Consider the following 23,929-nt stretch of genomic DNA (forward strand, 5'->3'; position numbering starts at 1 on the left):
CGGTTTGCTGATGTCAACGTTGTGGATCGAGTGGCCCATGGTAGCGGTGGGGTTATGGTATGGGCAGGCATATGTTATGGACAACGAACACAGGTACATTTTATTGATGGCATTTTGAATGTATGTGTATGTGAAACTGCACATTTTAGAGTGGCCTTTTATTGTGGCCAGCCTAAGGCACACCTGTGCAATAATCATGCTGTCTAATCAGCATCTTGATATGCCACACCTGTGAGGTGGATGGATTATCTCGGCAAAGGAGAAGTGCTCACTAACACAGATTTAGACAGATTTGTGAACAATATTTGAGAGAAATAGGCCTTTTTTGTACATAGAAAAAGTCTTAGATCTTTGAGTTCAGCTCATGAAAAATGGGGGCAAAAACAAAAGTTTTGCATTTATAATTTTGTTCAGTGTATATATAAAACATTTATGTCCCCCTCACTTGTGTGATGACCACTCAATGATGGCTACGCCCCTGCCACAATGTACAATTAGCCCATACACAAATTCGATTTAAAGTAAATGTTTTGGAAATATTATAACGTTAACTAGTAGAAGTATTGTTATGACTAATGTAGCGCATCTGGGTGAAAGAGACTATCCTTTTAACATACTTTGATTAATATAACATTTTGGGGTTTTTTCAAACTGGAAATGAGGATATCTCTACAACAATCTTTAGCTTCAGTGAGTCAAGTTAATCCCATTAAACATTTCTACTCAAGGCATTTTAACGTGATTAATATTATGATACTCCCATAACGTGCCATAAAAATTAAGTGATATAATTTGTGGCGAAACAAAACATATATTTATTTGTCGAGATATTATAATTCAAGTGTTTTACCTCGCTGAAAACTCTCCCTCAGAAATACGCGCCATTCCTGTCAGGCGCGCGCGCTCTTGTGGTCGAGTAAGTAATCGACGCTTCCTATGTTCCAGACCAAGAACCAGCATTCTTTTATTTATTTATTTTATTTTATTTTTTTACAAAGATTTGACCTACATTTCGCTAAATTGCCCTAAAACGGAAAATTACGGGATTTAGACAAGCGAATTTTGAGTTTAGGTGACTCGTTTGCAGAGGTCTGTTAACAAAAATACTTTTTGTATCACATGTATTTGTACTACTGAGATTAAGCCATCTTGTAAATTGTAGGCTATACAAGCTTGAATTTTCTTGGATTTACGTGATTAGACTAGTACCATTGTTTTAGACTCTGAATTACTTTAAAATTGTAAACTTTCTGATTATTGGTAGTAGGCTATAGCATTCCTAGTGTAGGCCTACACTCTAAAAATATAATAATAAATGTGCTTCACGATGCCATAGAAGAACCTTTTTGTCTAAATGGTTCTATAAAGAACTTTTAACATCTGAAGAACCTTTCTGTTTCACAAATGGTTCTTTGTGGAACCAAAAATGGTTCTTCTATGGCATCGCTTGAAGAACCTTTTGAAGCACCTTTATTTTTAAGAGTGTACATTGGTTGTTGGAAACAATAAAGAGTGCATTATGGCTATACAACAGTGAACCATATTTGGGGAATTAATTTAATCACTCAGAATTCAGACAACACTATAGTGTATAATGCACTATACATGGAACATGGACCTTCTGAACAGAGTTTATGACTTGTTGAACATAAGCAAAATAGGAAGTGGTCAGACACTGTAAATTCCAGCAGCTCAAGTGGGCTGAACTCTACATTTTGAAACTTTTAAGAATGATGTATTAATTTCTTTTCAGTATTATATTTACTGAATAATCTGAATTTGAGTTGTAAAATTTGGGTACACTGTATAATTAATCAAATTCCATTCAAATATTTTTATTATATTAAAAATCCACTTTCCAAACTGCCTGTTCTCTGCAGGGATTCTGTAGTCTCTTCCAGCATATTGGGCTGCAGATGGAGCAAACACCCCCAGATGGATGGCCAATCCATCACAGGAAATACACATTTATATTACACGCAGTTATCATAATTTTAAACGTTTTTTTAAAGTAAGATTTGAACAAAAAAACACTGATGTCAAATTTAACAGTATGAGAAGTAATAAAATGTATCATGAATCTCTTGATAATACAGAGATCTGTTCTTCAGCTCAACAGCCTAAGGGAAGAAGCTGCACTTGGTGGGAAACAGTCTGCTGCTCTGTGTAGTGCATGCACAAACATGAGATGTTTCAAACTAGAATCCACTCTTTACAGTTACAATTGTTATATCATATGTTGCTTTAGGTTAATCTTAAATTGACAGTGAGATCAGCATACCTCCATGTAGGTTCATATCTTGTTTAATTACATATTTTTGCACTTATTTTACTCAAATTTTGCAGAAAAGCTTGCTTCTTCCAACACATCTACATCACTTATATGATGCAACTGGTGTTCAAATTCTGCACTGCATTTTTTGTGCCCCAGATTTGAAAAGTAATATATTGAAATGAGTGAATCATGAGAGTTAGTTATCGGCCTATAAAGGTGATATTGAATATTCAAGGTTTTTCGAGCATGAGGGGCTTTACTACAGTAAAACCAGCAGTGAAAAACAAGCAACCTCCATAAAAATTTGAACATGTACAGAGCTGCTTTTATCTGGGGAAAGGTTTACGGGGGGAATGTGAGCGTCTATCTTACTCACTTGAGGGTAAGATCAATCAACCAATCTTTCTTCTCAGCGTCACCTTTCACTTCAGGTGATTTAAGCTGACAGAATGCCTTGCTGTCAGCAAAGTTTTTGATGAGAATAAGGTCAGCGCGTCCTTCTTTGTCAGCTACCAGCATATATAAGGACCCTGAGTTGCTCTACTGTACTCACTCTCCAGCCAGAGCAGAGTAAGACCACAAACCACCGTCCACATGGCTACCACCTTCTCCAGCGGCAGCTTCATTTCCAGCAGGTCCTCAATGGGCTCCTCACGCTTCTCTTCTTCAGGTGGAGGAGGTGGCCACATCAGCGCCATGAGGGCTGGCAGCGTGTATGGAGGCGCAGGAGGTTCAGGGGTCCGTAACTCAAGTGCCTCTCGCTCCATGGCCTCAGCAGGCTCAGGAAGCGGCTTTGGCTTTGGAGGTGGATTTGGTGCTGGAGGAGGCGCTGGTGGAGGATTCGGTGGGGGATTTGTTGGTGCTGCATCTGGAGGAGGATTCGGCGTCAGTGGAGGAGCGGATGACAGCATCATTGGCAACGAGAAGTTCACCATGCAGAATCTCAACGACCGTCTGGCTGCTTACCTGGAGAAGGTCCGCTCCCTTGAAAAAGCCAATGCTGACCTCGAGCTGAAGATATGCCAATTTCTTGAAACCAGAATCTCTCCTACTGGTACTGCTCGTAACCACTCTGCCTTCGAAGCTACTATCGGTGACCTCCAGGCTAAAGTAGGTCTAGCTTGATACTTTGTGGTTAATGCTGTAAGGAAATTGCATATCCTAATAATCTTCATTACCATAAAAAAGTTCACATTTTTTGCAGATCCTGAGCACCATGCAGGAAAAGAACACAGTCCACCTCAGCATTGACAATGCCAGCTTGACTGCAGATGACTTCAGAATGAAGTAATATTTGTTTCATTTTTCATTACATTTGTATAGAATAATTGCTGTGGAAGTGTACAGAAATTATAGAAAAACAACAACAAATAACTGTTTAAATAATATGCAAATCAGCTTTTGGGTAATGTGATATGCTATACAAATTTTTAAATTATGTTAAAGATGAAAGTAATGTCAACAATCCATTAGTCACACCAAATGACCTTTTAAAGAGACAGTTCACCCCAAAATGAAAATTCAGTCATCATTTACTCAACTTTCACTTGATCCAAAACTTGTGTTCTGCTGAATAGCCAATCACAGCAACAAAATTCTTGATGTTGATAAAAGACAGTTATTTTGTATAATGTTCCTTTCTATTGGACAGATATGAGAACGAGCTGGCAATGCGTCAGTCTGTGGAGGCAGACATTGCAGGGTTAAAGACCGTGCTTAGTGAGCTCAATATGAGTCATAAAGACCTCAACCTGCAGATCGAAGGGCTCACTGAGGAGCTGGTCTACATGAAGAAGAATCATGAGGAGGTAGTAAATCATTGCAAAACCTTTAAGAAAGTGTAAAACACAAGATTATGCTAAGAATTGCTAAACATTTTAGACAAGAGGTCAGGTCACACAGGTGTATTATAGCTTTAAGTTCTAGATGTCACTGTTTTCTAACATATTTCAATTCCATGACACTTGAAGGCAAGAATGAACAGGTGATGATGAGAAGATATTTGAAAATCATATATGATGTACCTTCAGGACCTCTTGACCTCACGCGATCAGATGAGTGGACAGGTCAATGTGGAGGTTGATGCAGCACCACAGGAAGACCTGACCAAAATTCTAGCTGAGATGCGTGAGCACTACGAGACTGTTGTATCCAAGAGCCGGAGAGACCTTGAAGGCTGGTTCCAGCAGAAGGTTGGTTCAGTCCAGAACTTGATTCTTTGATAACAAACACTCATAAAGACATATGCAGCCTAGGAGCCCACCTCAAAAATGTTGGAAATAAAATAACTATAGTTCATGAAAGAAAGGCAAAACATCTACCGAATTAAAACAACAAGTGATTGATCAGTTCTTGCAAAGATGATTTGTGTTTTTTATAGAGAAGTAGTATGTACATCCCTTAAGTCTAGAAACATTGGCACAGCTAACCCTATGTTGGGCTTATACTTGTATTAACTTCAATGATCGTTTTAAAACACTTCTTTTGCAGTCTGAGACCTTGAAACAAGAGGTTGCAACAAGCACAGAGACCTTACAGACTTCGAAAACTGAGGTCAACACCGTGAAGAGCACAGTACAGTCACTGGAGATTGAGCTTCAGTCTCTCCTTGCCATGGTTAGTATGTGTAGACAAAATGTACAGCCCCAAAACTATTTGGACACAAGTGACACTTAAAGCATGGTTTGGTGTGCATTAGATTTAAAAAAAAACAACAACAACAATCAAACCAACTGGCATTCACTTTAAAACCCCAATTTTCAAGCCAAATAATTGATAGGCATTTGTTAAATGATAAACCCATTTAAAAGTATTTGGACTCTTTCTGGTTGGCAAACGTTTACAAAAATTTAAGTTTTGGTCATTGCTAACATATCTTTCTTTCATTATCCCTACCTCACAGAATTCATCCATGGAAGGCACCCTGAGCGAGACTCAGAATCGCTACGCCCTGCAGCTGTCCGGATACCAGGCACAGGTGAGAGTTCATAAATCTCACAGACAGATCTCTTACTGTAGCCAACCACTAACAAGACTTTAAAATGACCTGTGCCAGGGTTAAAAGTTCTGTCTTCTCCCCTTGGGCTCGTAGGTGAGTGGAATGGAGGGTCAATTGGTGCAGCTTCGTGCCGATCTGGAGCGCCAGAGTCAAGAGTACCAGATGCTTCTGGACATCAAGACCAGACTGGAACTGGAGATTGCAGAGTACAGGAGACTGCTGGATGCAGAAGCCAGCGGCAGGTAAATCACAGACTACATTTGTGTAGTTTACATGCTCTGCTCCATAAGTTGAAATATTCTTGCCAATATGCAGACTGAGAAACATTATTTTCCTGCTATGCTCTACAAAAAAAAAATATTATTTTTTTAATTATAAATAACTATTCTTATTCTAATAATTGCAGACCACACATGCAATAAATATCTGAAGGCTGTATAATAGATATTTATTGCACTATTGATAGATTTTTGAGGAAACCATGATCCTTTTTTTCAGGATTGATAAATACAAAGTTCAAAACAGCATTTGTTTAAATAGAAATCTTTTGTAACATTATAAATGTCTTTACTGTCCATTTTGATCAATTTAATGCATCCTTGCTGAAGTGTTCTTTGTTTAAAACAAATCTTACTGAACCCAAACATCTGGGCAGTAGTGTTGATAAAAATAAACGTTTCTTTATTGGCATTGATGGCTCCAATTATAAATCTCTAACATCTATGAAACCTTTCCATTCCACAAAATGGAGAAAGGTTCTTTAGATTATTAAAATGTCCTTCACATGAAGAAAAAAAATGGTTCTTTTAAGTTCTGTTCACTTAAAGGTTCTTTGGGATATCAAAAAAAAAATTTAATGGCATTGCTGTGAAAACGCCCTTGGGAACCTTTATTTTTAAATGAGAATAGTTAGTTTGGGGTTCTGTGGAAGTTTGTGGTTTAAAGCTTGAAAGACACAAGTCTACAAATTGAGCTTTACAGGTTTAACTGGTTGGGAATTTTTATTTCCAAACAGCCTCACAATCTCTGGCTCTGGCTCCAGCTCCTCCTCCAGCTCGATCACTACCACCAAATCAGCAGTGATCACTGTGGTGGAAGAGGTGGTTGATGGTGGGATGGTGGTTTCTTCCTCTTCAACATCCCTTGTTAAGTGAAGCCCACCAGACTTGTGTTGGTTGGAGAACAGACCTTTAGCTCCGCTCATGCTGTCAGAATATGGTGGTCGTCTTTGAGCATTTACAACAATAAAACTGATGTTAAAGACAAAATGTGAGTGGTTATGTCATCTATTGTATATGGATGCAATTTAGAGATGTTTCCGTTTAAGTGACCAGAGATCCCAAAAGGGTATATTAACATTGGCATAATAAAAGAATAGTTCACCCAAGAACAAAAATTTACTACAACTCCAAGTAGATGAATTTGTTTCTTCATCGAAACAGATTTGGAGAAATTTAGCATTACATCGCTTGTTGACCAATGGATGGGTGAATGGGTGCCGTCAGAATGAGAGTCCAAACAGCTGATAAAAACACCACAAAAATCCACATGTAATTTACACGACTCCAGTCCATCAATTAACATCTTGTGAAGCGAACAGCTGCATGATTGTAAGAAACAAATCTATCATTAATACATTTTAACTTTAAACTGTTGCTTCCAGTAAAATTTCTCTATCCATATTGCTTTCTCCAGTGAAAAGGTTTTGTCTTGTCTGATTCAGGAGAGAAATACGCAGATCAAGCACCATTTACAAGTGAAAACAGACCAAAACAGTTTTGTCGGTGGATTCTGATGTGAGAGGACAGGCAGGACTTTTTACTGGAGGGTGACTGAAGAATTGTTATGGATTATGGACTCATATTTTGGCCAGAAGAGACATTTAAATAAAAAAATGCCCTAAAGATGGATTTGTTTCTTACAAACGTAGTTTTCACTTCACAAGATATTAATTGCTGGACTGGAATCAGGTGGATTACTTGTGGATTATTGCAACGTTTTTATCAGCTGTTTTGGACTCATTCTGAAGGCACCCATTCACTGCAGAGGATCCCTTGGTGAGCAAGTGATGTACTGCTAAATTTCTCAAGATCTCTTCCAAAGAACAAACAAACACATTTACACCTGGGATGGCCTGAGGGTGAGTACATTTTCAGCAAATTTTCATTTGGGGAATTCCTTTAACTTGGTACCAATGCATCATTAAACATGTCCAATCCCAGTTTGACCACATCCTCAATTAAATTGAGGTGAGAAACATTTACACTAAATTAAGTGTGTAATGTTTTCAAATGACTGCTGACTGTCTTTACTTTGTCAAATAGTTTTAAACCACGCACGGCAGACAAACAACATTATGAACCAGGTTAGCTAAACCACAGATATGTATCAGAACGCGAACTATGTAAACTAGTTACAAAAGACTGCAACAAACTTGCACAGATGACAGACCCTGCTGAATAAATAAATATGTATGTGAATGAACAAAAAACAATGGTAGTGAGAGTAAACATTCATTTCACGCGGGAATGACAAATCTCACATACAGGTGCATCTCAATAAATTAGAAAGTCGTGGAAAAGTTCATTTATTTCAGTAATTCAACTCAAATTGTGAAACTCGGGTATTAAATAAATTCAATGCACACAGACTGAAGTAGTTTAAGTCTTTGATTATTTTAATTGTGATGATTTTGGCTCACATTTAACAAAAACCCACCAATTCACTATCTCAACCAATTAGAATACTTCATAAGACCAATAAAAAAACATTTTTAGTGAATTGTTGGCCTTCTGGAAAGTATGTTAATTTACTGTACATGTACTCAATACTTGGTAGGGGCTCCTTTTGCTTTAATTACTGCCTCGATTCGACGTGGCATGGAGGTGATCAGTTTGTGGCACTGCTGAGGTGGTATGGAAGCCCAGGTTTCTTTGACAGTGGCCTTCTGCTCATCTGCATTTTTTGGTGTCTTGTTTCTCATTTTCCTCTTGACAATACCCTATAGATTCTCTATGGGGTTCAGGTCTGGTGAGTTTGCTGGCCAGTCAAGCACACCAACACCATGGTCATTTAACCAACTTTTGTTGCTTTTGGCAGTGTGGGCAGGTGCCAAATCCTGCTGGAAAATGAAATCAGCATCTTCAAAAAGCTGGTCAGCAGAAGGAAGCATGAAGTGCTCCAAAATTTCTTGGTAAACGGGTGCAGTGACGTTGGTTTTCAAAAAACACAATGGACCAACACCAGCAGATGACATTGCACCCCAAATCATCACAGACTGTGGAAACTTAACACTGGACTTCAAGCAACTTGGGCTATGAGCTTCTCCACCCTTCCTCCAGACTCTAGGACCTTGGTTTCCAAATGAAATACAAAACTTGCTCTCATCTGAAAAGAGGACTTTGGACCACTGGGCAACAGTCCAGTTCTTCTTCTCCTTAGCCCAGGTAAGATGCCTCTGATGTTGTCTGTGGTTCAGGAGTGGCTTAACAAGAGGAATATGACAACTGTAGCCAAATTCCTTGACACGTCTGTGTGTGGTGGTTCTTGATGCCTTGACCCCAGCCTCAGTCCATTCCTTTTGAAGTTCACTCAAATTCTTGAATCTATTTTGCTTGACAATCCTCATAAGGCTGCGGTTCTCTCGGTTGGTTGTGCATCTTTTTCTTCCACTCAACTTTCTGTTAACATGCTTGGATACAGGACTCTGTGAACAGCCAGCTTCTTTGGCAATGCATGTTTGTGGCTTACCCTCCTTGTGAAGGGTGTCAATGATTGTCTTCTGGACAACTGTCAGATCAGCAGTCTTCCCCATGATTGTGTAGCCTAGTGAATCAAAATGAGAGACCATTTTGAAGGCCCAGGAAACCTTTGCAGGTGTTTTGAGTTGATTAGCTGATTGGCATGTCACCATATTCTAATTTGTTGAGATAGTGAATTGGTGGGTTTTTGTTAAATGTGAGCCAAAATCATCACAATTAAAAGAACCAAAGACTTAAACTACTTCAGTCTGTGTGCACTGAATTTATTTAATACACGAGTTTCACAATTTGAGTTGAATTACTGAAATAAATGAACTTTTTCCACGACATTCTAATTTATTGAGATGCACCTGTATATGTGTTTTGACAATCCACCCAAGGAGTATAAATCCATTTCTCCTGTAGGAGACCTCCAAAAATCTGCCAAGGATAAACATCAACTATAATATAATGAAATATTTGATTTATACATTGCTTGCAAAACATTTAATTACAATACACAGTGAATGGCCATCTATAGAGAAATATGCCTTTTGTCCACAGAATGCACTACATCCAAACTATGCTAACTATGCTATGCTATGACTATGCTAACCAGCCAAACTTTGACTCCTTGTGTCAACTAGTTAATCCAGCATCAAACCACCAACAACCAGCATGGTTTATAGATGTATTTACAGATGCATTTATGCATGCCTAATCCTGCCTTTTTGGAATTGTCTTTCATATAATTTCATTTAATATAATTAAAAATTTTAAATTAACTTTTTAAAAATGTTTTCCAGTTAAATCACATAAAAACTACTAAAACAAATATAATTTTAAATATAAATGAGTTACAAACAGAAAAATAAGATTAAAGTAAAATAAAAAAATAAGAATTATCAATACATAAAACACAAGATAAGATAAGATATTGGATAATGTAGCATAGGGTCAGTATAGGGTCATTGTGTAAAATGAAAAAGCAGTTAGCATTGCACAATCTTGACAAATTACTTTCTGCTATGTTGCAAAAGTACCTAAAAGGTCAAACTGGAATGAAAGATATTTCACTTACTACTAAAATAACAAAAGGCAAACAAACAAATCTAGTTCCAATGGACTTGCTGTGCATAAACCTCACCTTTCCATCATAATGCTGCTGTACATACAGAAACCGCAAATGTCAAACGCATCAACAGCAGAAGTGTTTTCAGCCCAGCCCAGCCCAGCCAAGCCCATAAAAGAAACGTGGTCTAGTCAGTAAGCAGAATTCACTTCTGTGGTAACACGCCTGTGGAGTGTTGAAATGAAAGGTCCTGTTGAAAATAATTGTTAATAATGCAAACAAGTCTTTAAACTCTCTAGGACTCTCTAGTTTCTAGGATGAAAACCGCTGTGCTGCAGGGCTCTCTACACAGAATTTGTTTCAAATTTTTTTTAGCCTGAATTTCAACAACCTTTGCATCTTTAAACAATGACAAAATATCTAAGAAAAAGTCAACAAAACACCATAATGCATAATAATTGAGCCAAAAAAGAAGGCGAGAAAGTGTCTATGGTGAAGTAAACCATTTTTTTGGATTGCAAAACCATCATGTGTTACTATTTATCTTCTTTCAACACAAAATAAATAAATAATAATAATAAAATAAAAAAAAATGAAAAATTTTCCAGTAAATTGATCTAACATCTTAAAAACAATATGCATTAACTTAATGAATAAAAGTTCTTAATGAGAAAAAATAGGCCTATTACATTTTTTGATGATCAAAATACAGTAAAAACAGTAATATTATTATATATTAATACAATTTAAAATAACAGCTTTTTATTTTGATATTTTAAAATGCAATTAATTTCTGTGATGCAATGCATCTTTATGCCAGTCTTCAGTGTCACATGATCCTTCAGAAATCATTCTAATCTGCTGATTTGTGCTTATTATCTATATATAATAAGCTATAATTGATATATTATCTTATATCAGTGATCTTTTTATTTTTTCAGTATTTGTACTGTCATTAATGTACACGAAAGTCAAGCAGAAGCTGGAAGATTTGCTAACAGTGTCTTTTACCCTACATTTCACCTTAGGTGTGACCTTTAAGGTCGCTGGAATCGTTCCAGGGAAAGCAGTGAGATGACATGCATGGAATTCCAGGCTTTGTGTCTTATATTCAAATGCACTCTATAAAAGAAGCTGGCATTCTTCTTCCATCATTTACTGACCTGCCAGAGCAGACGCAGACAGAAAGTCTTGGTCAACATGGCTTCCACCTACTCCACCCGCAGCAGCTACATGTCCTCCAGCGGCTCCACGCGTATATCCACGTCTAGCGTGGGAAGCAGCCGCATGAGCACCGCGAGGGCCGGGAGTGTGTACGCCGGCGCAGGAGGTTCAGGGGTCCGCATCTCTAAGGCCACTTACTCTGTTGGAGGTTTCAGTGCGTCAGGATCTGCAGACAACAGCATCATTGGCAATGAGAAACTCACCATGCAGAGCCTCAATGACCGTCTGGCTGCTTACCTGGTCAAAGTGCGCTCACTGGAGAAGGCCAACGCTGAACTGGAGCTGAAGATCCGCCAGTTCCTAGATGGCAAAGCCTCCCCTGTTGCTCGTGACTACAGCTCCTACTTTGTCACCATACAGGATCTTCAGGCTAAGGTATTTTATGTTTTTTGAAAGATCCTAAATACAGAGCTAAAAATTATATATATATATAATTATATTAGTGTATATGTCCAGATCATGGCAGCCATTCACCTGAAGGGTGGCATCCATCTCAGCATTGACAACACCAGCCTGGCCATTAATGATTTCAAAATGAAGTGAGTCTTTCCAGCAGATTCAATGTTTATTGCATATTTTCGACACAAGCATAGCAGAAAATCGACTGATAGCAACATAATGCAGTACGCAGAAAAGGCAATTTAGGATTTTGGTATTTATTTATTTATTTTGATTAAACATGTATAGAATATAGAATAAATGTTTCATATTCTTCAAAGATCAAACCGATATAATTTGTAATAGAACAATGCAAAACTGCAGCATTTTTCCTTGTGGTCTCCAGAGTTATTTTAGTAAAATAAAATAAAATGAATTTTAACTGAAGTCAAGGCAACATTTCTCATTTGCATTTAGTTTAGCTTGATGTGCTAAAATAACTAAAAGTAAAACTTTAATAAAAAATTTTTTTTTTTAAACTATAGACATTAAAAAAAATTATAATAATAATAAAAATGACAAAAACAACAAAATTACTAAAACGTTAAAATAAAAACTGGGGGGAAAAAACTAATTCAAAATATTAATTATAACTATAATATTATCTCAATGATACTAAAATAAGACTGGTGGTCTCATATTTAAACCCCAAAGTTTTCATATTATACCATGACATTTTGACAGTTAATATTATATCTGTGACAAAATCATTTACAATATTGTTTTAACTGTTAATTGTTTTCTGCATAAATTATTTATAAAAAATTATAGCAAGCTTCGTATAAGAGTTCTAGAATGTATACAATAGCATGAGTGTTGCATTGAATCAGTTTTACCTGAGTTTGGAGGTGGGTCTTGTGTCCAGTGTTAGTGTTTTTTAAAGAGCATGTTTCTGACAGATATGAAACCGAGCTGGCCATGCGTCAGTCAGTGGAAGCAGACATTACCGGCCTGAAGAGGGTGCTTGGTGAGCTCAACATCACCAGAAAAGACTTTGCCATGCAGATCGAAGGGCTGAAGGAGGAGCTGGTCTATCTGAAGAAGAATCATGAGGAGGTACATAATGATTTTGTGAAAATGTATATAGTAGAATAACATATTATATATTGTATATATATTGTATATATATTTGTAATTCAAAAGAAATTGTTTTTAAAAATGTTAAAAATTATTTAAAAAGAAAATTACAATTATTATTTAAAAATGCATAATAGCAGCATTTGCCAATTTAATTCAAATAATATTTTCTGAAAACACATCTTAATATTGTATACAACTTTGCTGCTCAAATGAAATTTGAGATATATATCGAGACATATTTTATATAAGAGACTAAACATTTTGTATGATTTGTTACAATTTAAGTATTTTTAGTGCTGTTAAATATGACAATGTTTACCAGTGAGGTTACTTGAGACTTGACATGAATATGAATATATTCTTAGGATATGTTGGCCACACGTGGACAAATGAGTGGACAGGTTCACGTCGAGGTCGATGCAGCTCCACAGCAAGATCTCACCAAGATCCTGGCAGAAATCCGTGAGCACTACGAAGCAGTCACAGCAAAAAACCAAAGAGATCTGGAGTACTGGTTCAAGACAAAGGCGAGATTTATCAAAACATACAGGGACAGAAGCCTTTAATGTGCTTTTCATGACCAAATGTTTCAAGTAAGCAATCTCTTTCTGCTTTTTATTTCAGACGGAAACTCTGAAACAAGAAGTTGTCACCAGCACCACAGACCTGAAAACATCTCGCACTGAAATCAATACGGTCAAATCCACACTCCAGTCTTTGGAAATCGAACTCCAGTCCCTCTTAGCCATGGTCAGTGATATGGAATTGGCCATTTCTGTGGTAATATTCGTGTTTTAGTATGACTTTATTCTGAATTTGCATGTTCTTGTTACTGTAGAAAGCGTCTTTGGAGGCCACATTGAACGACACCAAGATTCGTTATTCCATGAAGCTATCCAGCTACCAACATCAGGTGAGTACATTTGCAATTAACAAAACCGATATATCATTTACTCGCCCTCACGTCATTCCAAACCTGTATGTCTTTTTTTTTTTTCTCTGTGGAACACAAGTAGATATTATTCAGTGCATCTTAAAAGATGGCGGAACAAACGTTTTAAAGAAACATACATGGGTAATGTGATTATAATACACGTCCAGTGTTAAATCTGTAAAGCCAAAAAACAAAAACAGTTATGCAAAGCTACGAAAATGCAGGTTACAAGGTAGTTCCATAAAGCAGTTATGCAGTTTTGCTAATTTGGAGCCCCCTAGGTAAATGTGTAGAATTAACTGTCGTAAACAGTCGTAATTACCGTGGATAGCGGTACACGCATATATATGTATATCTATGGATACCCGTGCATTTGTTGCTGCCCTAAATCAATTCGCCCTTTTCGCGGAATTTCGTACCCGCTCTTCAAACTTACTGGACGAACTGACATTTGGGAAAGATACAGAAGACGACTTCGACTTATTAGACCATGTATTTCAAGGTAAAAACGTAGTTTCTTTTATCTTGTGAGTAGAAGTGTTGATGACAAACCTCTAATGATGATGGTGGCTGACCTAATCCTGGATATGAAAATGATACTGAGACGGTTGTGTCCTACAAAAGTTAATAACTGTTCTCACCACTTTTGGAAATCAAACATCACTTTTAGGTCAGTATTAAACATTTAAATGGCAGCTTTTAGATTAAAAACACCTTATAGTTCACTTCGGTAAGCTATATCCTCGTGGCATTCAGTGTTGCAAAATACCTCAGACTCAGAAAACCATGCGAGGTTTGTACGCAACAACTCTTCAAAGATGCATTTAGTTCACTAACTGCATGGATAATGACCCTGGAACAGCTGGGAGTTTAGTGGGAATTAAGCCTTTGTGGTTTTGTATTATCTGTCCACATCTTTAAACATGAAGCTACTGGCAACTCAATTTCACTGTTCCCTACCAGCTAGCATTAATGAAGCTGAAGTACTTACACAAGCCATGCATGGACAATAAAAACTGCCTGTAAAATAAAAAATAACCATATGTTGAGTTTTACTTGACTTTAAACCCACGCACAACTAGAGAAAAAAAGTCTAGATTTTTTCAGTTTATGCTAAGTTTACTTTAGCCTACCTTAGACTTAGACTCCCCTTGTGAAAGAGGAGACTATTGGGACACCAATTAGGTGATAAACATCCATAATAACTATTTGGAGTCAAACAAAACAAGTTCAGTGATTCTCACAGGACCTGCAAATATCATCAGTGCTGGAGATAAAACATGTGCAGACCCACAGAATTACATTAAAATAAACACACATCAATGCCGCAAATGAATATGTATGGGGAGAAAGAGAGATTACATTTCTAACTCAATTCTTGGAAGAATGCACTTTGCTTTTATTTATACTCGAACATCCAATTCGCTAATTCCTTAACTCCAAATAACTCCACAGTTGAGAACTTTTTTTACAGCTATTAAACTTTACTTTGTGTTGCGGATTAACTACTTTTAAAACCCAATTTGATTGAAAACACATGTGCATTCCCTGTTTCTCTGTAACAAAAACCTCTGTTTAAGAAATTCCACCGAGATGATTGAGCTATAGTCAACAAATTGTTCTAAACATTTTTATGACTCATAAGAATGACATGTAAATATAAAAAATCACAAAATGTTTAAACAGCAACTGAGACCTAATAAGAAGTGAGAAAGAAGCTTCTTTCTTCTACCACTTACATTCATCTACATCTATGTAATACAATTTTTTCTGGATTGGAGGTAGACCAAAACCTACAGGTGCAGAAGTTGTTTAATTTACAGTTTAATTAATGCCGTTTGAACAATTGGCCGCAAGAGTCAAAGATGAGATACTCAATAAATCCCAAAATTGCCACACTTAAACAATCATAAAGTTATTTTTATGACTAAGCAGGCAACACACACCAACTTTAAAGGGATAGTTCACTTAAAAATAAAAATTCTGACATTAATTACTCACCCTCATGTCGTTCTAAACCTGTAAGACCTTCGTTTATCATCGGAACACAAATTAAGATATTTTTGATGAATTCCGAGAGCTCTCTGACCCTCCCATAGACAGCAAGGATCCTTACACGATCAAGGTCCAGAAATGTAGTAAGGACATCGATAAGACATTCGTCTCCTCCGCGTCACCCTGGCACCATTTTGGAGAGTACCACATGCGTAAACAACGTATCCGCGTACATACGTTGCATACGTTGTTTACCAAAATGGTGCCAGGGTGACACGGAGGAGACGAATTGTTGAATGTTGTTGTTGAATTGTTGTTGTTTCTTTGTGCACAAAAAGTATTCTCGTAGCTTCGTAAAATTACAGTTGAACCACTGGTGTCACATGGATTATTTTAACGATGTCCCAACTACGTTTCTGGACCTTGATTGTGTAAGGATCCTTACTGTCTATGGGAGGGTCAGAGAACTCTCGGAATTCATCAAAAATACCTTAATTTGTGTTCTGAAGATGAACGAACGTCTTACAGGTTTAGAACGACATGAGGGTGAGTAATTAATGACAGAATTTTAATTTTTGGGTGAACTATCCCTTTAAAGGGGTTAGTTCACCCGAAAATTAAAACTCTGTCATTTGCTCACCCTCCAGTTGTTCCAAACCTGTATGAGTTTCTTTTTTCTGTTGAACACAAAAGAAGATACTTTGAAGAATGTTGGTAACCATTGGCAGTAGCCTTTGACTTCCATAGTACTTTTTCTCATCATATGGCTACCGTCAACTTTTTGGTTACCAACATTCTTCAAAATATCTTCTTTTGTGTTCAACAGTAAAAAGAAACTTATACAGGTTTGGAACAACTTGAAGGTGGGTAAATTATAAAATAATTTTCATTTTTGGGTTAACTATCCCTTTTATATTAAGTATTCCGTCTATTTTGTTAGCCACTGCTGTAAATAAAGGCATGGGTGAGAAATGTCTTCAAATGCACAATGGAAATACAGGAACTCAATGAATTCTAAATTAAAAAATAACAGCAGATTTTTTTTGTTGTTGTTTTTTACAAATTTTAATTTTTGGGTGAACTATCCCTTTAAAGGGGTTAGTTCACCCGAAAATTAAAACTCTGTCATTTGCTCACCCTCCAGTTGTTCCAAACCTGTATGAGTTTCTTTTTTCTGTTGAACACAAAAGAAGATACTTTGAAGAATGTTGGTAACCATTGGCAGTAGCCTTTGACTTCCATAGTACTTTTTCTCATCATATGGCTACCGTAAACTTTTTGGTTACCAACATTCTTCAAAATATCTTCTTTTGTGTTCAACAGTAAAAAGAAACTTATACAGGTTTGGAACAACTTGAAGGTGGGTAAATTATAAAATAATTTTCATTTTTGGGTTAACTATCCCTTTTATATTAAGTATTCCGTCTATTTTGTTAGCCACTGCTGTAAATAAAGGCATGGGTGAGAAATGTCTTCAAATGCACAATGGAAATACAGGAACTCAATGAATTCTAAATTAAAAAATAACAGCAGATTTTTTTTGTTGTTGTTTTTTACATTAGTTTCTTTAATAATTAATTCCAGTACATGGTTTAAGAATTACATATTATCAATAAACGTGTACACTGAGTATTTTACTGGAGGAAAGAAACCAGAATGGCACTCACTACGACACTGATCAGACAAGATACAAAGACTCTCTTGTAAGCTCACTGATCCCAAACATAGACACTTTCATAAGAGAAAATCAGTCACAACTGTACCCAAAAGAAGATATTAAGAAAAGAAGAGGAGACGTAAGGTATGAAAACATAATGAAACATATATATTTTATAATATATTTATATATATATTGTAGCTTTTATAAAAAAAAAAGAATTAAAAAAAAGAAACAAAAACAAAAAAAAGAGTAATACTTTCGAGACATAATGAGGTTTCTTTTAGCTACTATCGTTACTGCGACTGCTGCCACTGCTAAGATCGGGCCGTTCTTTTTTGTGAATCTGCTCGTGTGCTTTGAGATGACCTGATTGGCTGAAATTCTTCCCGCACTGCTGGCAAGTGTACGGCCGTTCGCCCGTGTGAATTTGCTGGTGTGCTTTAAGATGTCCCAAGCGACCGAAACTTTTGCCACACTGGGTGCAGCCGAACGGTCTTACCCCGGAGTGAATCTTCTCGTGTGTTCTGAGGACCCCTGAATTGCTGAAAGTTTTGTCACACTGGGAGCAGCTGTACGGCTTCTCGCCCATGTGGATTTGCTGGTGATTGCGGTAACTCGACTCTTTAGTGAAGCTCTTGCCACACAGCGAACAGCAGAAGGGCCGCTCTCCCGTGTGGCTCAACTGGTGGGCTTTGAGTTCCTTCGTTTGACCGAAGCTCTTACCGCACTCGGCGCAACTGAAAGGCTTCTCGCCCGTATGCAGCCGCTGGTGCGAGCGGAGGTCGTCCGCTTTGGTGAAACCCTTTGGGCAGTGTGCGCAAGTGTAAGGTTTTTGCCCCGTGTGGATGAGCTGGTGCCTTTTCAAGTTACCAGCCTGCCCGAAGCAGAAGATACTTTGAAGAATGTTGGTAACCATTGGCAGTAGCCTTTGACTTCCATAGTACTTTTTCTCATCATATGGCTACCGTCAACTTTTTGGTTACCAACATTCTTCAAAATATCTTCTTTTGTGTTCAACAGTAAAAAGAAACTTATACAGGTTTGGAACAACTTGAAGGTGGGTAAATTATAAAATAATTTTCATTTTTGGGTTAACTATCCCTTTTATATTAAGTATTCCGTCTATTTTGTTAGCCACTGCTGTAAATAAAGGCATGGGTGAGAAATGTCTTCAAATGCACAATGGAAATACAGGAACTCAATGAATTCTAAATTAAAAAATAACAGCAGATTTTTTTTGTTGTTGTTTTTTACATTAGTTTCTTTAATAATTAATTCCAGTACATGGTTTAAGAATTACATATTATCAATAAACGTGTACACTGAGTATTTTACTGGAGGAAAGAAACCAGAATGGCACTCACTACGACACTGATCAGACAAGATACAAAGACTCTCTTGTAAGCTCACTGATCCCAAACATAGACACTTTCATAAGAGAAAATCAGTCACAACTGTACCCAAAAGAAGATATTAAGAAAAGAAGAGGAGACGTAAGGTATGAAAACATAATGAAACATATATATTTTATAATATATTTATATATATATTGTAGCTTTTATAAAAAAAAAAGAATTAAAAAAAAGAAACAAAAACAAAAAAAAGAGTAATACTTTCGAGACATAATGAGGTTTCTTTTAGCTACTATCGTTACTGCGACTGCTGCCACTGCTAAGATCGGGCCGTTCTTTTTTGTGAATCTGCTCGTGTGCTTTGAGATGACCTGATTGGCTGAAATTCTTCCCGCACTGCTGGCAAGTGTACGGCCGTTCGCCCGTGTGAATTTGCTGGTGTGCTTTAAGATGTCCCAAGCGACCGAAACTTTTGCCACACTGGGTGCAGCCGAACGGTCTTACCCCGGAGTGAATCTTCTCGTGTGTTCTGAGGACCCCTGAATTGCTGAAAGTTTTGCCACACTGGGAGCAGCTGTAGGGCTTCTCGCCTGTGTGGATTTGCTGGTGATTGCGGAAACTTGACTCTTTAGTGAAGCTCTTGCCGCACAGTGAACAGCAGAAGGGCCGCTCTCCCGTGTGGCTCAACTGGTGGGCTTTGAGTTCCTTCGTTTGGCCGAAGCTCTTACCGCACTCTGCGCAACTGAACGGCTTCTCGCCCGTGTGCAGTCGCTGGTGCGAGCGGAGATCGTCCGCTTTGGTGAAACCCTTCGGGCAGTGCGCGCAAGTGTAAGGTTTTTGCCCCGTGTGGATGAGCTGGTGCCTTTTCAAGTTACCAGCCTGCCCGAAGCTCTTCCCGCACTGGGAGCAGGTGTAAGGCCTCTCGCCGGTATGGATGCGTTGGTGAGTCTTCAGGTTACCCAGGGTGCTGAAGTTCTTCCCGCACTGAGTGCAGGAGAATGGCTTCTCACCTGTGAGGTTGCGAGGTTTGCGTGAAGTCGGTGCATGGCCTTTTGTGCTGGTTTGGTTGTGCGCAGCAGTCGCTTTGTTCGCCTGGACGGACATCAGTTCGTAAAGGTTTCCCGATTGGAAATCCGAGTCCATTTTCCCCATGATGTCGATGACGGTTTCGGGCTGGAGCTTGTTGAGTTCGGTGCGCAGCTCCGCCATGTGAATCGACTCCAAGCCATTCATCTCGGTTTTGATGTGGCTGGACATGAGGTTGGGCTCGTACTCGGTCTTGATGGCGCCGAGCTCGCTGGCGTAGTAGCTGTGGAGGTCCGAATGTTGCTCCGACTTGATGTACTCCAAGCTGTCCGAGACGTGAGTGATGTAGTCGAACACCAGACTGGGTTCGTAGTGTGACTTGTAGGAGTCCAGCTCCGTGCTGTGGAAAGAATGGAGGTCGCTGTGGTGCTCCGATTTGATGTAGTCCAGGCCGCTGATCTCCATCTTGATCTGTTCGGAGCCCAGCTCGGCCGTGCTCAGGGGCTGGATCACAGACAGGTCCACCGTGCAGATGGGGTCGAGGTCGAGGTCGAGGTCGGGCTCGCTTTTGATGCACGGCAGCATAGCCATGGGCTCCACGATCTCGGAGGCCAGCGAGCTGAGCGTCGGCGTGCTACATTCTGATGACAGCATGGTCAGGGTTGGCGTGGTGCACTCTGCTTGTAAAGGGTCAAGCGGAGGGGGCGTACTGCACTCCGACACCAAATTGTTTAGTCCTAAAGTGATGCATTCGGTCTCCAACTCTGCCATCCTGGTGGAAACTACTCCACCGCCTGACCAAAGCGTCTGTTATGAGTATTATACCTTACTTTCACACAGATAAAAGTGGGGTTCCTGAGTGGGGATCGTCACCGCTGCCGCGACAACCTCTGGCCTGGGTTAGGAACAACGGTGATTCCCCTGGCTCCTGGATGGGGAAATAAAACAAAAACATTTCAATGCACAGCATTTAAACACCAAATAAAGGAATGTTCCTTTATTTAGATACAAAATCGTAAAACTATGCAAAACATTTTAAACAATGGAACCAAATTTTCACCATATTTTTTTTGTGCTAAAATTCTTATTATTGCTCATTTGGGTCTAGAATTATGTTTGTTTTTCTTTATTATTTGTAATGAGTATTTGAACTTTCCCCCCCTATATTTGCTGTGTAATTGGAGATGTGGCCTTTATTAGCAGCTTTGGGTACATTCTTAATGCATTTTTTTTTTACATTTACTGAGCCTGAGGAAGTTAATTGTCCAAAAACATTGCTAATAAAATTTCATTATGATGCAAGTTTTATATATTTTTTTGACATTACTGCAAAATGTATTAAAGATGGAAGAGAACCAACACACATCACAATTATTACACGGTCAAGTAATTTTAGTCAGAAAACAGACCTGGTGCCTTTTCTATGGAGGGTGAAGATTAAATCCAATCACTATTTTTATGTTTTTAAAAGCAGACTTAACACTTATTTTAATTGGCATTTGAACAAGTTTGCAATTTTGGGTATTATATTATTTGTTTTTAGTATGGTCTTTTTCTATGTAATATTTTATGTATCTTTTTTTTTTTCCTCCTGTACAGCACTTTGGTCTTCCTTTGTATTTTTTAATGTGCTTTATAAATACAGATTGGGTTGAATTGACACATGGTGGACAATTTCATATTTTTTTATCTGTATATTTTAACATGTGCTGGGAAATATAGTTTGGTCACACGTCTGTTTTATCACAAACCAGCTAAATATTATTTTCTGGCTAACTTTATTGCTACTTTTCATAAACAAACAAATGCATGCAAACTAGTTTGTACCATTAGCATTCACAATTGCAGCTTATGAAGCAATTTGTTTTCATCATTATTGTTTAATTGAATAGCTTCAGAGTTTTCCATTGGTAATTATGACTTTATGATAGCATTCATGTACACTGATCTCACAAATGCAGTTATTCCGATATTACTTGAATTGACCTTGTGCAGACTTAAAGGGTTAGTTCACCCAAAAATTAAAATTAGGCTGTGTTTTACTCACCTCAGAGCCATCCTAGGTGTATATGGCTTTCTTCTTTCAGACGAATCCAGTCGGAGTTATATAAAAAAATTGTCCTGGGTATTCCAAGCTCTATCATTGCAGTCAGCTGGTGTTGCAGTGCTTCAGTCCAAAATAAATTAAATAAAAAGCACCCACAAAAGGAGAACAAAGGCCTCCTATAGCGAATCGATGCATTTTTGTAAGAAAAATATCCGTATTCAAAATGTAAAAATCACTTTAATCTAGCTTGCGCCAACAGTTGTACATGGAAGCAGCTCCGGGAGCATGATGTATGAGTTCAGCGTTGCTCGTGAAAACCAACGTTTGTTAACAGGATCAAAGGAAGCAAAAGGATTTCCAAACTTTAGCAAAGGAAAACCAGTTTCCTCTTGGCTTATATCGAAATCCTCTGACATTCTTCTTTACAAATCCTCGTTTTGTACTTCTAATTAGTGACCGTTTTTTTTGTTTTGATCTCTCCGCTGTGTTTCCGCGTGCGTCACTTCTGAGCAGCGCATGCGCAAAGCCGACCTCATATGTCATCCGCCACTGCTTCCGTTTACAACAGTGAGCGCAAGCTAGATTCAAATAATTATTACGTTTTGAATATGGATATTTTTCTTATTTTTCGTGAGCAATGTGAGACACTTTTTTTTATGGATGGGCACTTTTTATTTCACTTCTTTTGGACTGAATCACTGCAACACCCACTGACTGCAATGATAGAGCTTGGAATAGCCAGGACAATTTTTAATCTAACTCCGACTGGATTCGTCTGAAAGAAGAAAGTCATATATACCTAGGATGCCTTGGGGGTGAGTAAAACACAGCCTAATTTTCATTTTTGGGTGAACTAACCCTTTAAGCTGTCAAAATGTAATCTACTTTAAAGGAAAAATTTGGCATTTCAAGTAATGCTCAATTAAACACTGATTCACATGTGTTATTTTGCATGTACTTCAAAAGTAATTTCAAAATGGCTGTTGTTTGCATGGCTTGAATGCGTGTGACAAACATGTTTATGCAAAACACAAAATTACAAAAAACCTTGATATATTTTTGCTCTGCAGAACACTAATACATGCTAACAGCATGTATCATGAACGAGAACAATAACCTGACATAAGCATCCACCCATTAAGATGTCAAAGTCAATCTGACACATTGCAGGGGCATTACAACCAGATGTTCCCATCATAATTTATTATTAAAGAGTCGCACAAAATAAAAATACCATGCAAATTTGTGAGGGAATAAGACAAAGCGCGGGATTCAAGCTTATAAATGTATAATTACAACATCGTGGGATTTGTGTAATTGCCTGTGCCAACTGATTGAAAGTACACATTTTAAGCCGACGAAAAACAAAGATGATAAAGATTTTTAAAAACTTGAGTAAAAGTGCATTGTAAAAACGCGCAAAAGCTCGTCGATTTTACTGGAAATCACTAAAGCAACTAGTCATGGTAGCTTCACTAGTTCGCCACGCATCATGCACTTTTCTGCTGCCTTTCTTGAATCTGGCGGCGTTCTTGCACACAATAAATCTTTTGCATTTTTTTTCTTACGAGAGAACGTTTTAATCCACGACGCCCGGGAACGGAGAGCGTGCGATTCAAACACAGAACGGGTTGCCAATAGCGGGTATATCGGCATGCAGGGCGCGTTTCGGTGTTTCCAGCGGTGGTGATGAAGAACATACAAAGGCAGGAGGGTAAAAATGCCACAGTTTCAGCGTGCGCGAGCCAGTGGCCATCTTGTTTGTAGCTGAACGTCGCTGCATCAGCCAACTGAACGATCCGCTGAGGGAAAGTTGAGCCAGATGCAACTTCTGAACGCAAACATCGACTCGTTCACCTTTGCATAACAATGCAAAACGCTCGCTGCGATAGAAGAGCGTACGTGGTGAGTTGCATGACTTGCGCGGTTCATGCACGCTCTCATCACCACCTATCAGGAGAGACAGGAGGAGGAAAAAAGGATGAAAATAGCAGAACGCGAATAAAACCGCTCGGGAGAACGCCTCGGCGATTTTTTTTACCTGTTCATTTTTTTTTTTTTTTTTTTTTGGCCGCCAACCCGCCGTAG

At 38.2% G+C, this 23,929-nt stretch overlaps 3 protein-coding genes across 5 annotated transcripts in view; 2 read left to right on the forward strand and 1 right to left on the reverse strand.

Annotated features, from left to right (window-relative positions):
* Positions 1-6,540, forward strand: part of LOC107549865 (keratin, type I cytoskeletal 13-like) — a 14,445-nt gene extending 7,905 nt beyond the window's left edge. The window contains exons 2-9 of one of the 2 annotated variants that reach the window (XM_016231042.1): positions 2,851-3,385; positions 3,480-3,562; positions 3,927-4,083; positions 4,306-4,467; positions 4,766-4,891; positions 5,178-5,252; positions 5,367-5,515; positions 6,289-6,540. In XM_016231042.1, the coding sequence (XP_016086528.1) occupies positions 2,870-3,385; positions 3,480-3,562; positions 3,927-4,083; positions 4,306-4,467; positions 4,766-4,891; positions 5,178-5,252; positions 5,367-5,515; positions 6,289-6,427 (1,407 nt within the window). In that variant the 5' untranslated portion in view covers positions 2,851-2,869 and the 3' untranslated portion in view covers positions 6,428-6,540. Of the gene's footprint in view, positions 1-2,816; positions 3,386-3,479; positions 3,563-3,926; positions 4,084-4,305; positions 4,468-4,765; positions 4,892-5,177; positions 5,253-5,366; positions 5,516-6,288 lie in introns of those variants that run through there. The other variant, XM_016231041.1, reaches the window with a different exon arrangement.
* A 4,579-nt stretch (positions 6,541-11,119) lies between these two features.
* Positions 11,120-13,528, forward strand: LOC107549871 (keratin, type I cytoskeletal 13-like). The gene is made up of 4 exons (XM_016231047.1): positions 11,120-11,684; positions 11,766-11,848; positions 12,647-12,803; positions 13,193-13,528. The coding sequence occupies exons 1-4, from the start codon at positions 11,286-11,288 to the stop codon at positions 13,391-13,393; spliced, it is 840 nt and encodes a 279-aa protein (XP_016086533.1). The 5' UTR covers positions 11,120-11,285; the 3' UTR covers positions 13,394-13,528.
* Positions 13,529-17,324: 3,796 nt separating this feature from the next.
* On the reverse strand, positions 17,325-23,882 carry LOC107549870 (zinc finger protein 813-like). 2 transcript variants are annotated; one of them, XM_016231045.1, is made up of 3 exons: positions 23,410-23,882; positions 19,648-20,722; positions 17,325-18,290 (listed from the first exon to the last, which is right to left on the reverse strand). In XM_016231045.1, the coding sequence occupies exons 2-3, from the start codon at positions 20,563-20,565 to the stop codon at positions 17,697-17,699; spliced, it is 1,512 nt and encodes a 503-aa protein (XP_016086531.1). In that variant the 5' UTR covers positions 20,566-20,722; positions 23,410-23,882; the 3' UTR covers positions 17,325-17,696. The 2 variants fall into 2 exon arrangements, with proteins under 2 accessions (XP_016086531.1, XP_016086532.1); XM_016231046.1 differs by lacking the exons at positions 17,325-18,290; positions 23,410-23,882 and having other exon boundaries at positions 18,682-20,846.
* Between the last annotated feature and the right edge of the window lie 47 nt (positions 23,883-23,929).

Source organism: Sinocyclocheilus grahami, unplaced genomic scaffold, assembly GCF_001515645.1.
Source record: "Sinocyclocheilus grahami isolate Dianchi unplaced genomic scaffold, SAMN03320097.WGS_v1.1 scaffold382.1, whole genome shotgun sequence".
In the NCBI taxonomy this organism is placed as follows: domain Eukaryota; kingdom Metazoa; phylum Chordata; class Actinopteri; order Cypriniformes; family Cyprinidae; genus Sinocyclocheilus; species Sinocyclocheilus grahami.

Coding starts and splice junctions, on each gene's coding strand:
- LOC107549871 (XM_016231047.1), top strand. CDS start 11,286: ATGGCTTCCACCTACTCCACCCGCAGCAGCTACATGTCCTCCAGCGGC. Junction 11,849..12,646: donor ATTAATGATTTCAAAATGAA/GTGAGTCTTTCC, acceptor TGTTTCTGACAG/ATATGAAACCGAGCTGGCCA. Junction 12,804..13,192: donor TGAAGAAGAATCATGAGGAG/GTACATAATGAT, acceptor ATATATTCTTAG/GATATGTTGGCCACACGTGG.
- LOC107549870 (XM_016231045.1), bottom strand. CDS start 20,565: ATGGCAGAGTTGGAGACCGAATGCATCACTTTAGGACTAAACAATTTG. Junction 18,291..19,647: donor GCGGGAAGAGCTTCGGGCAG/GCTGGTAACTTG, acceptor TGCTTCGGGCAG/GCTGGTAACTTGAAAAGGCA.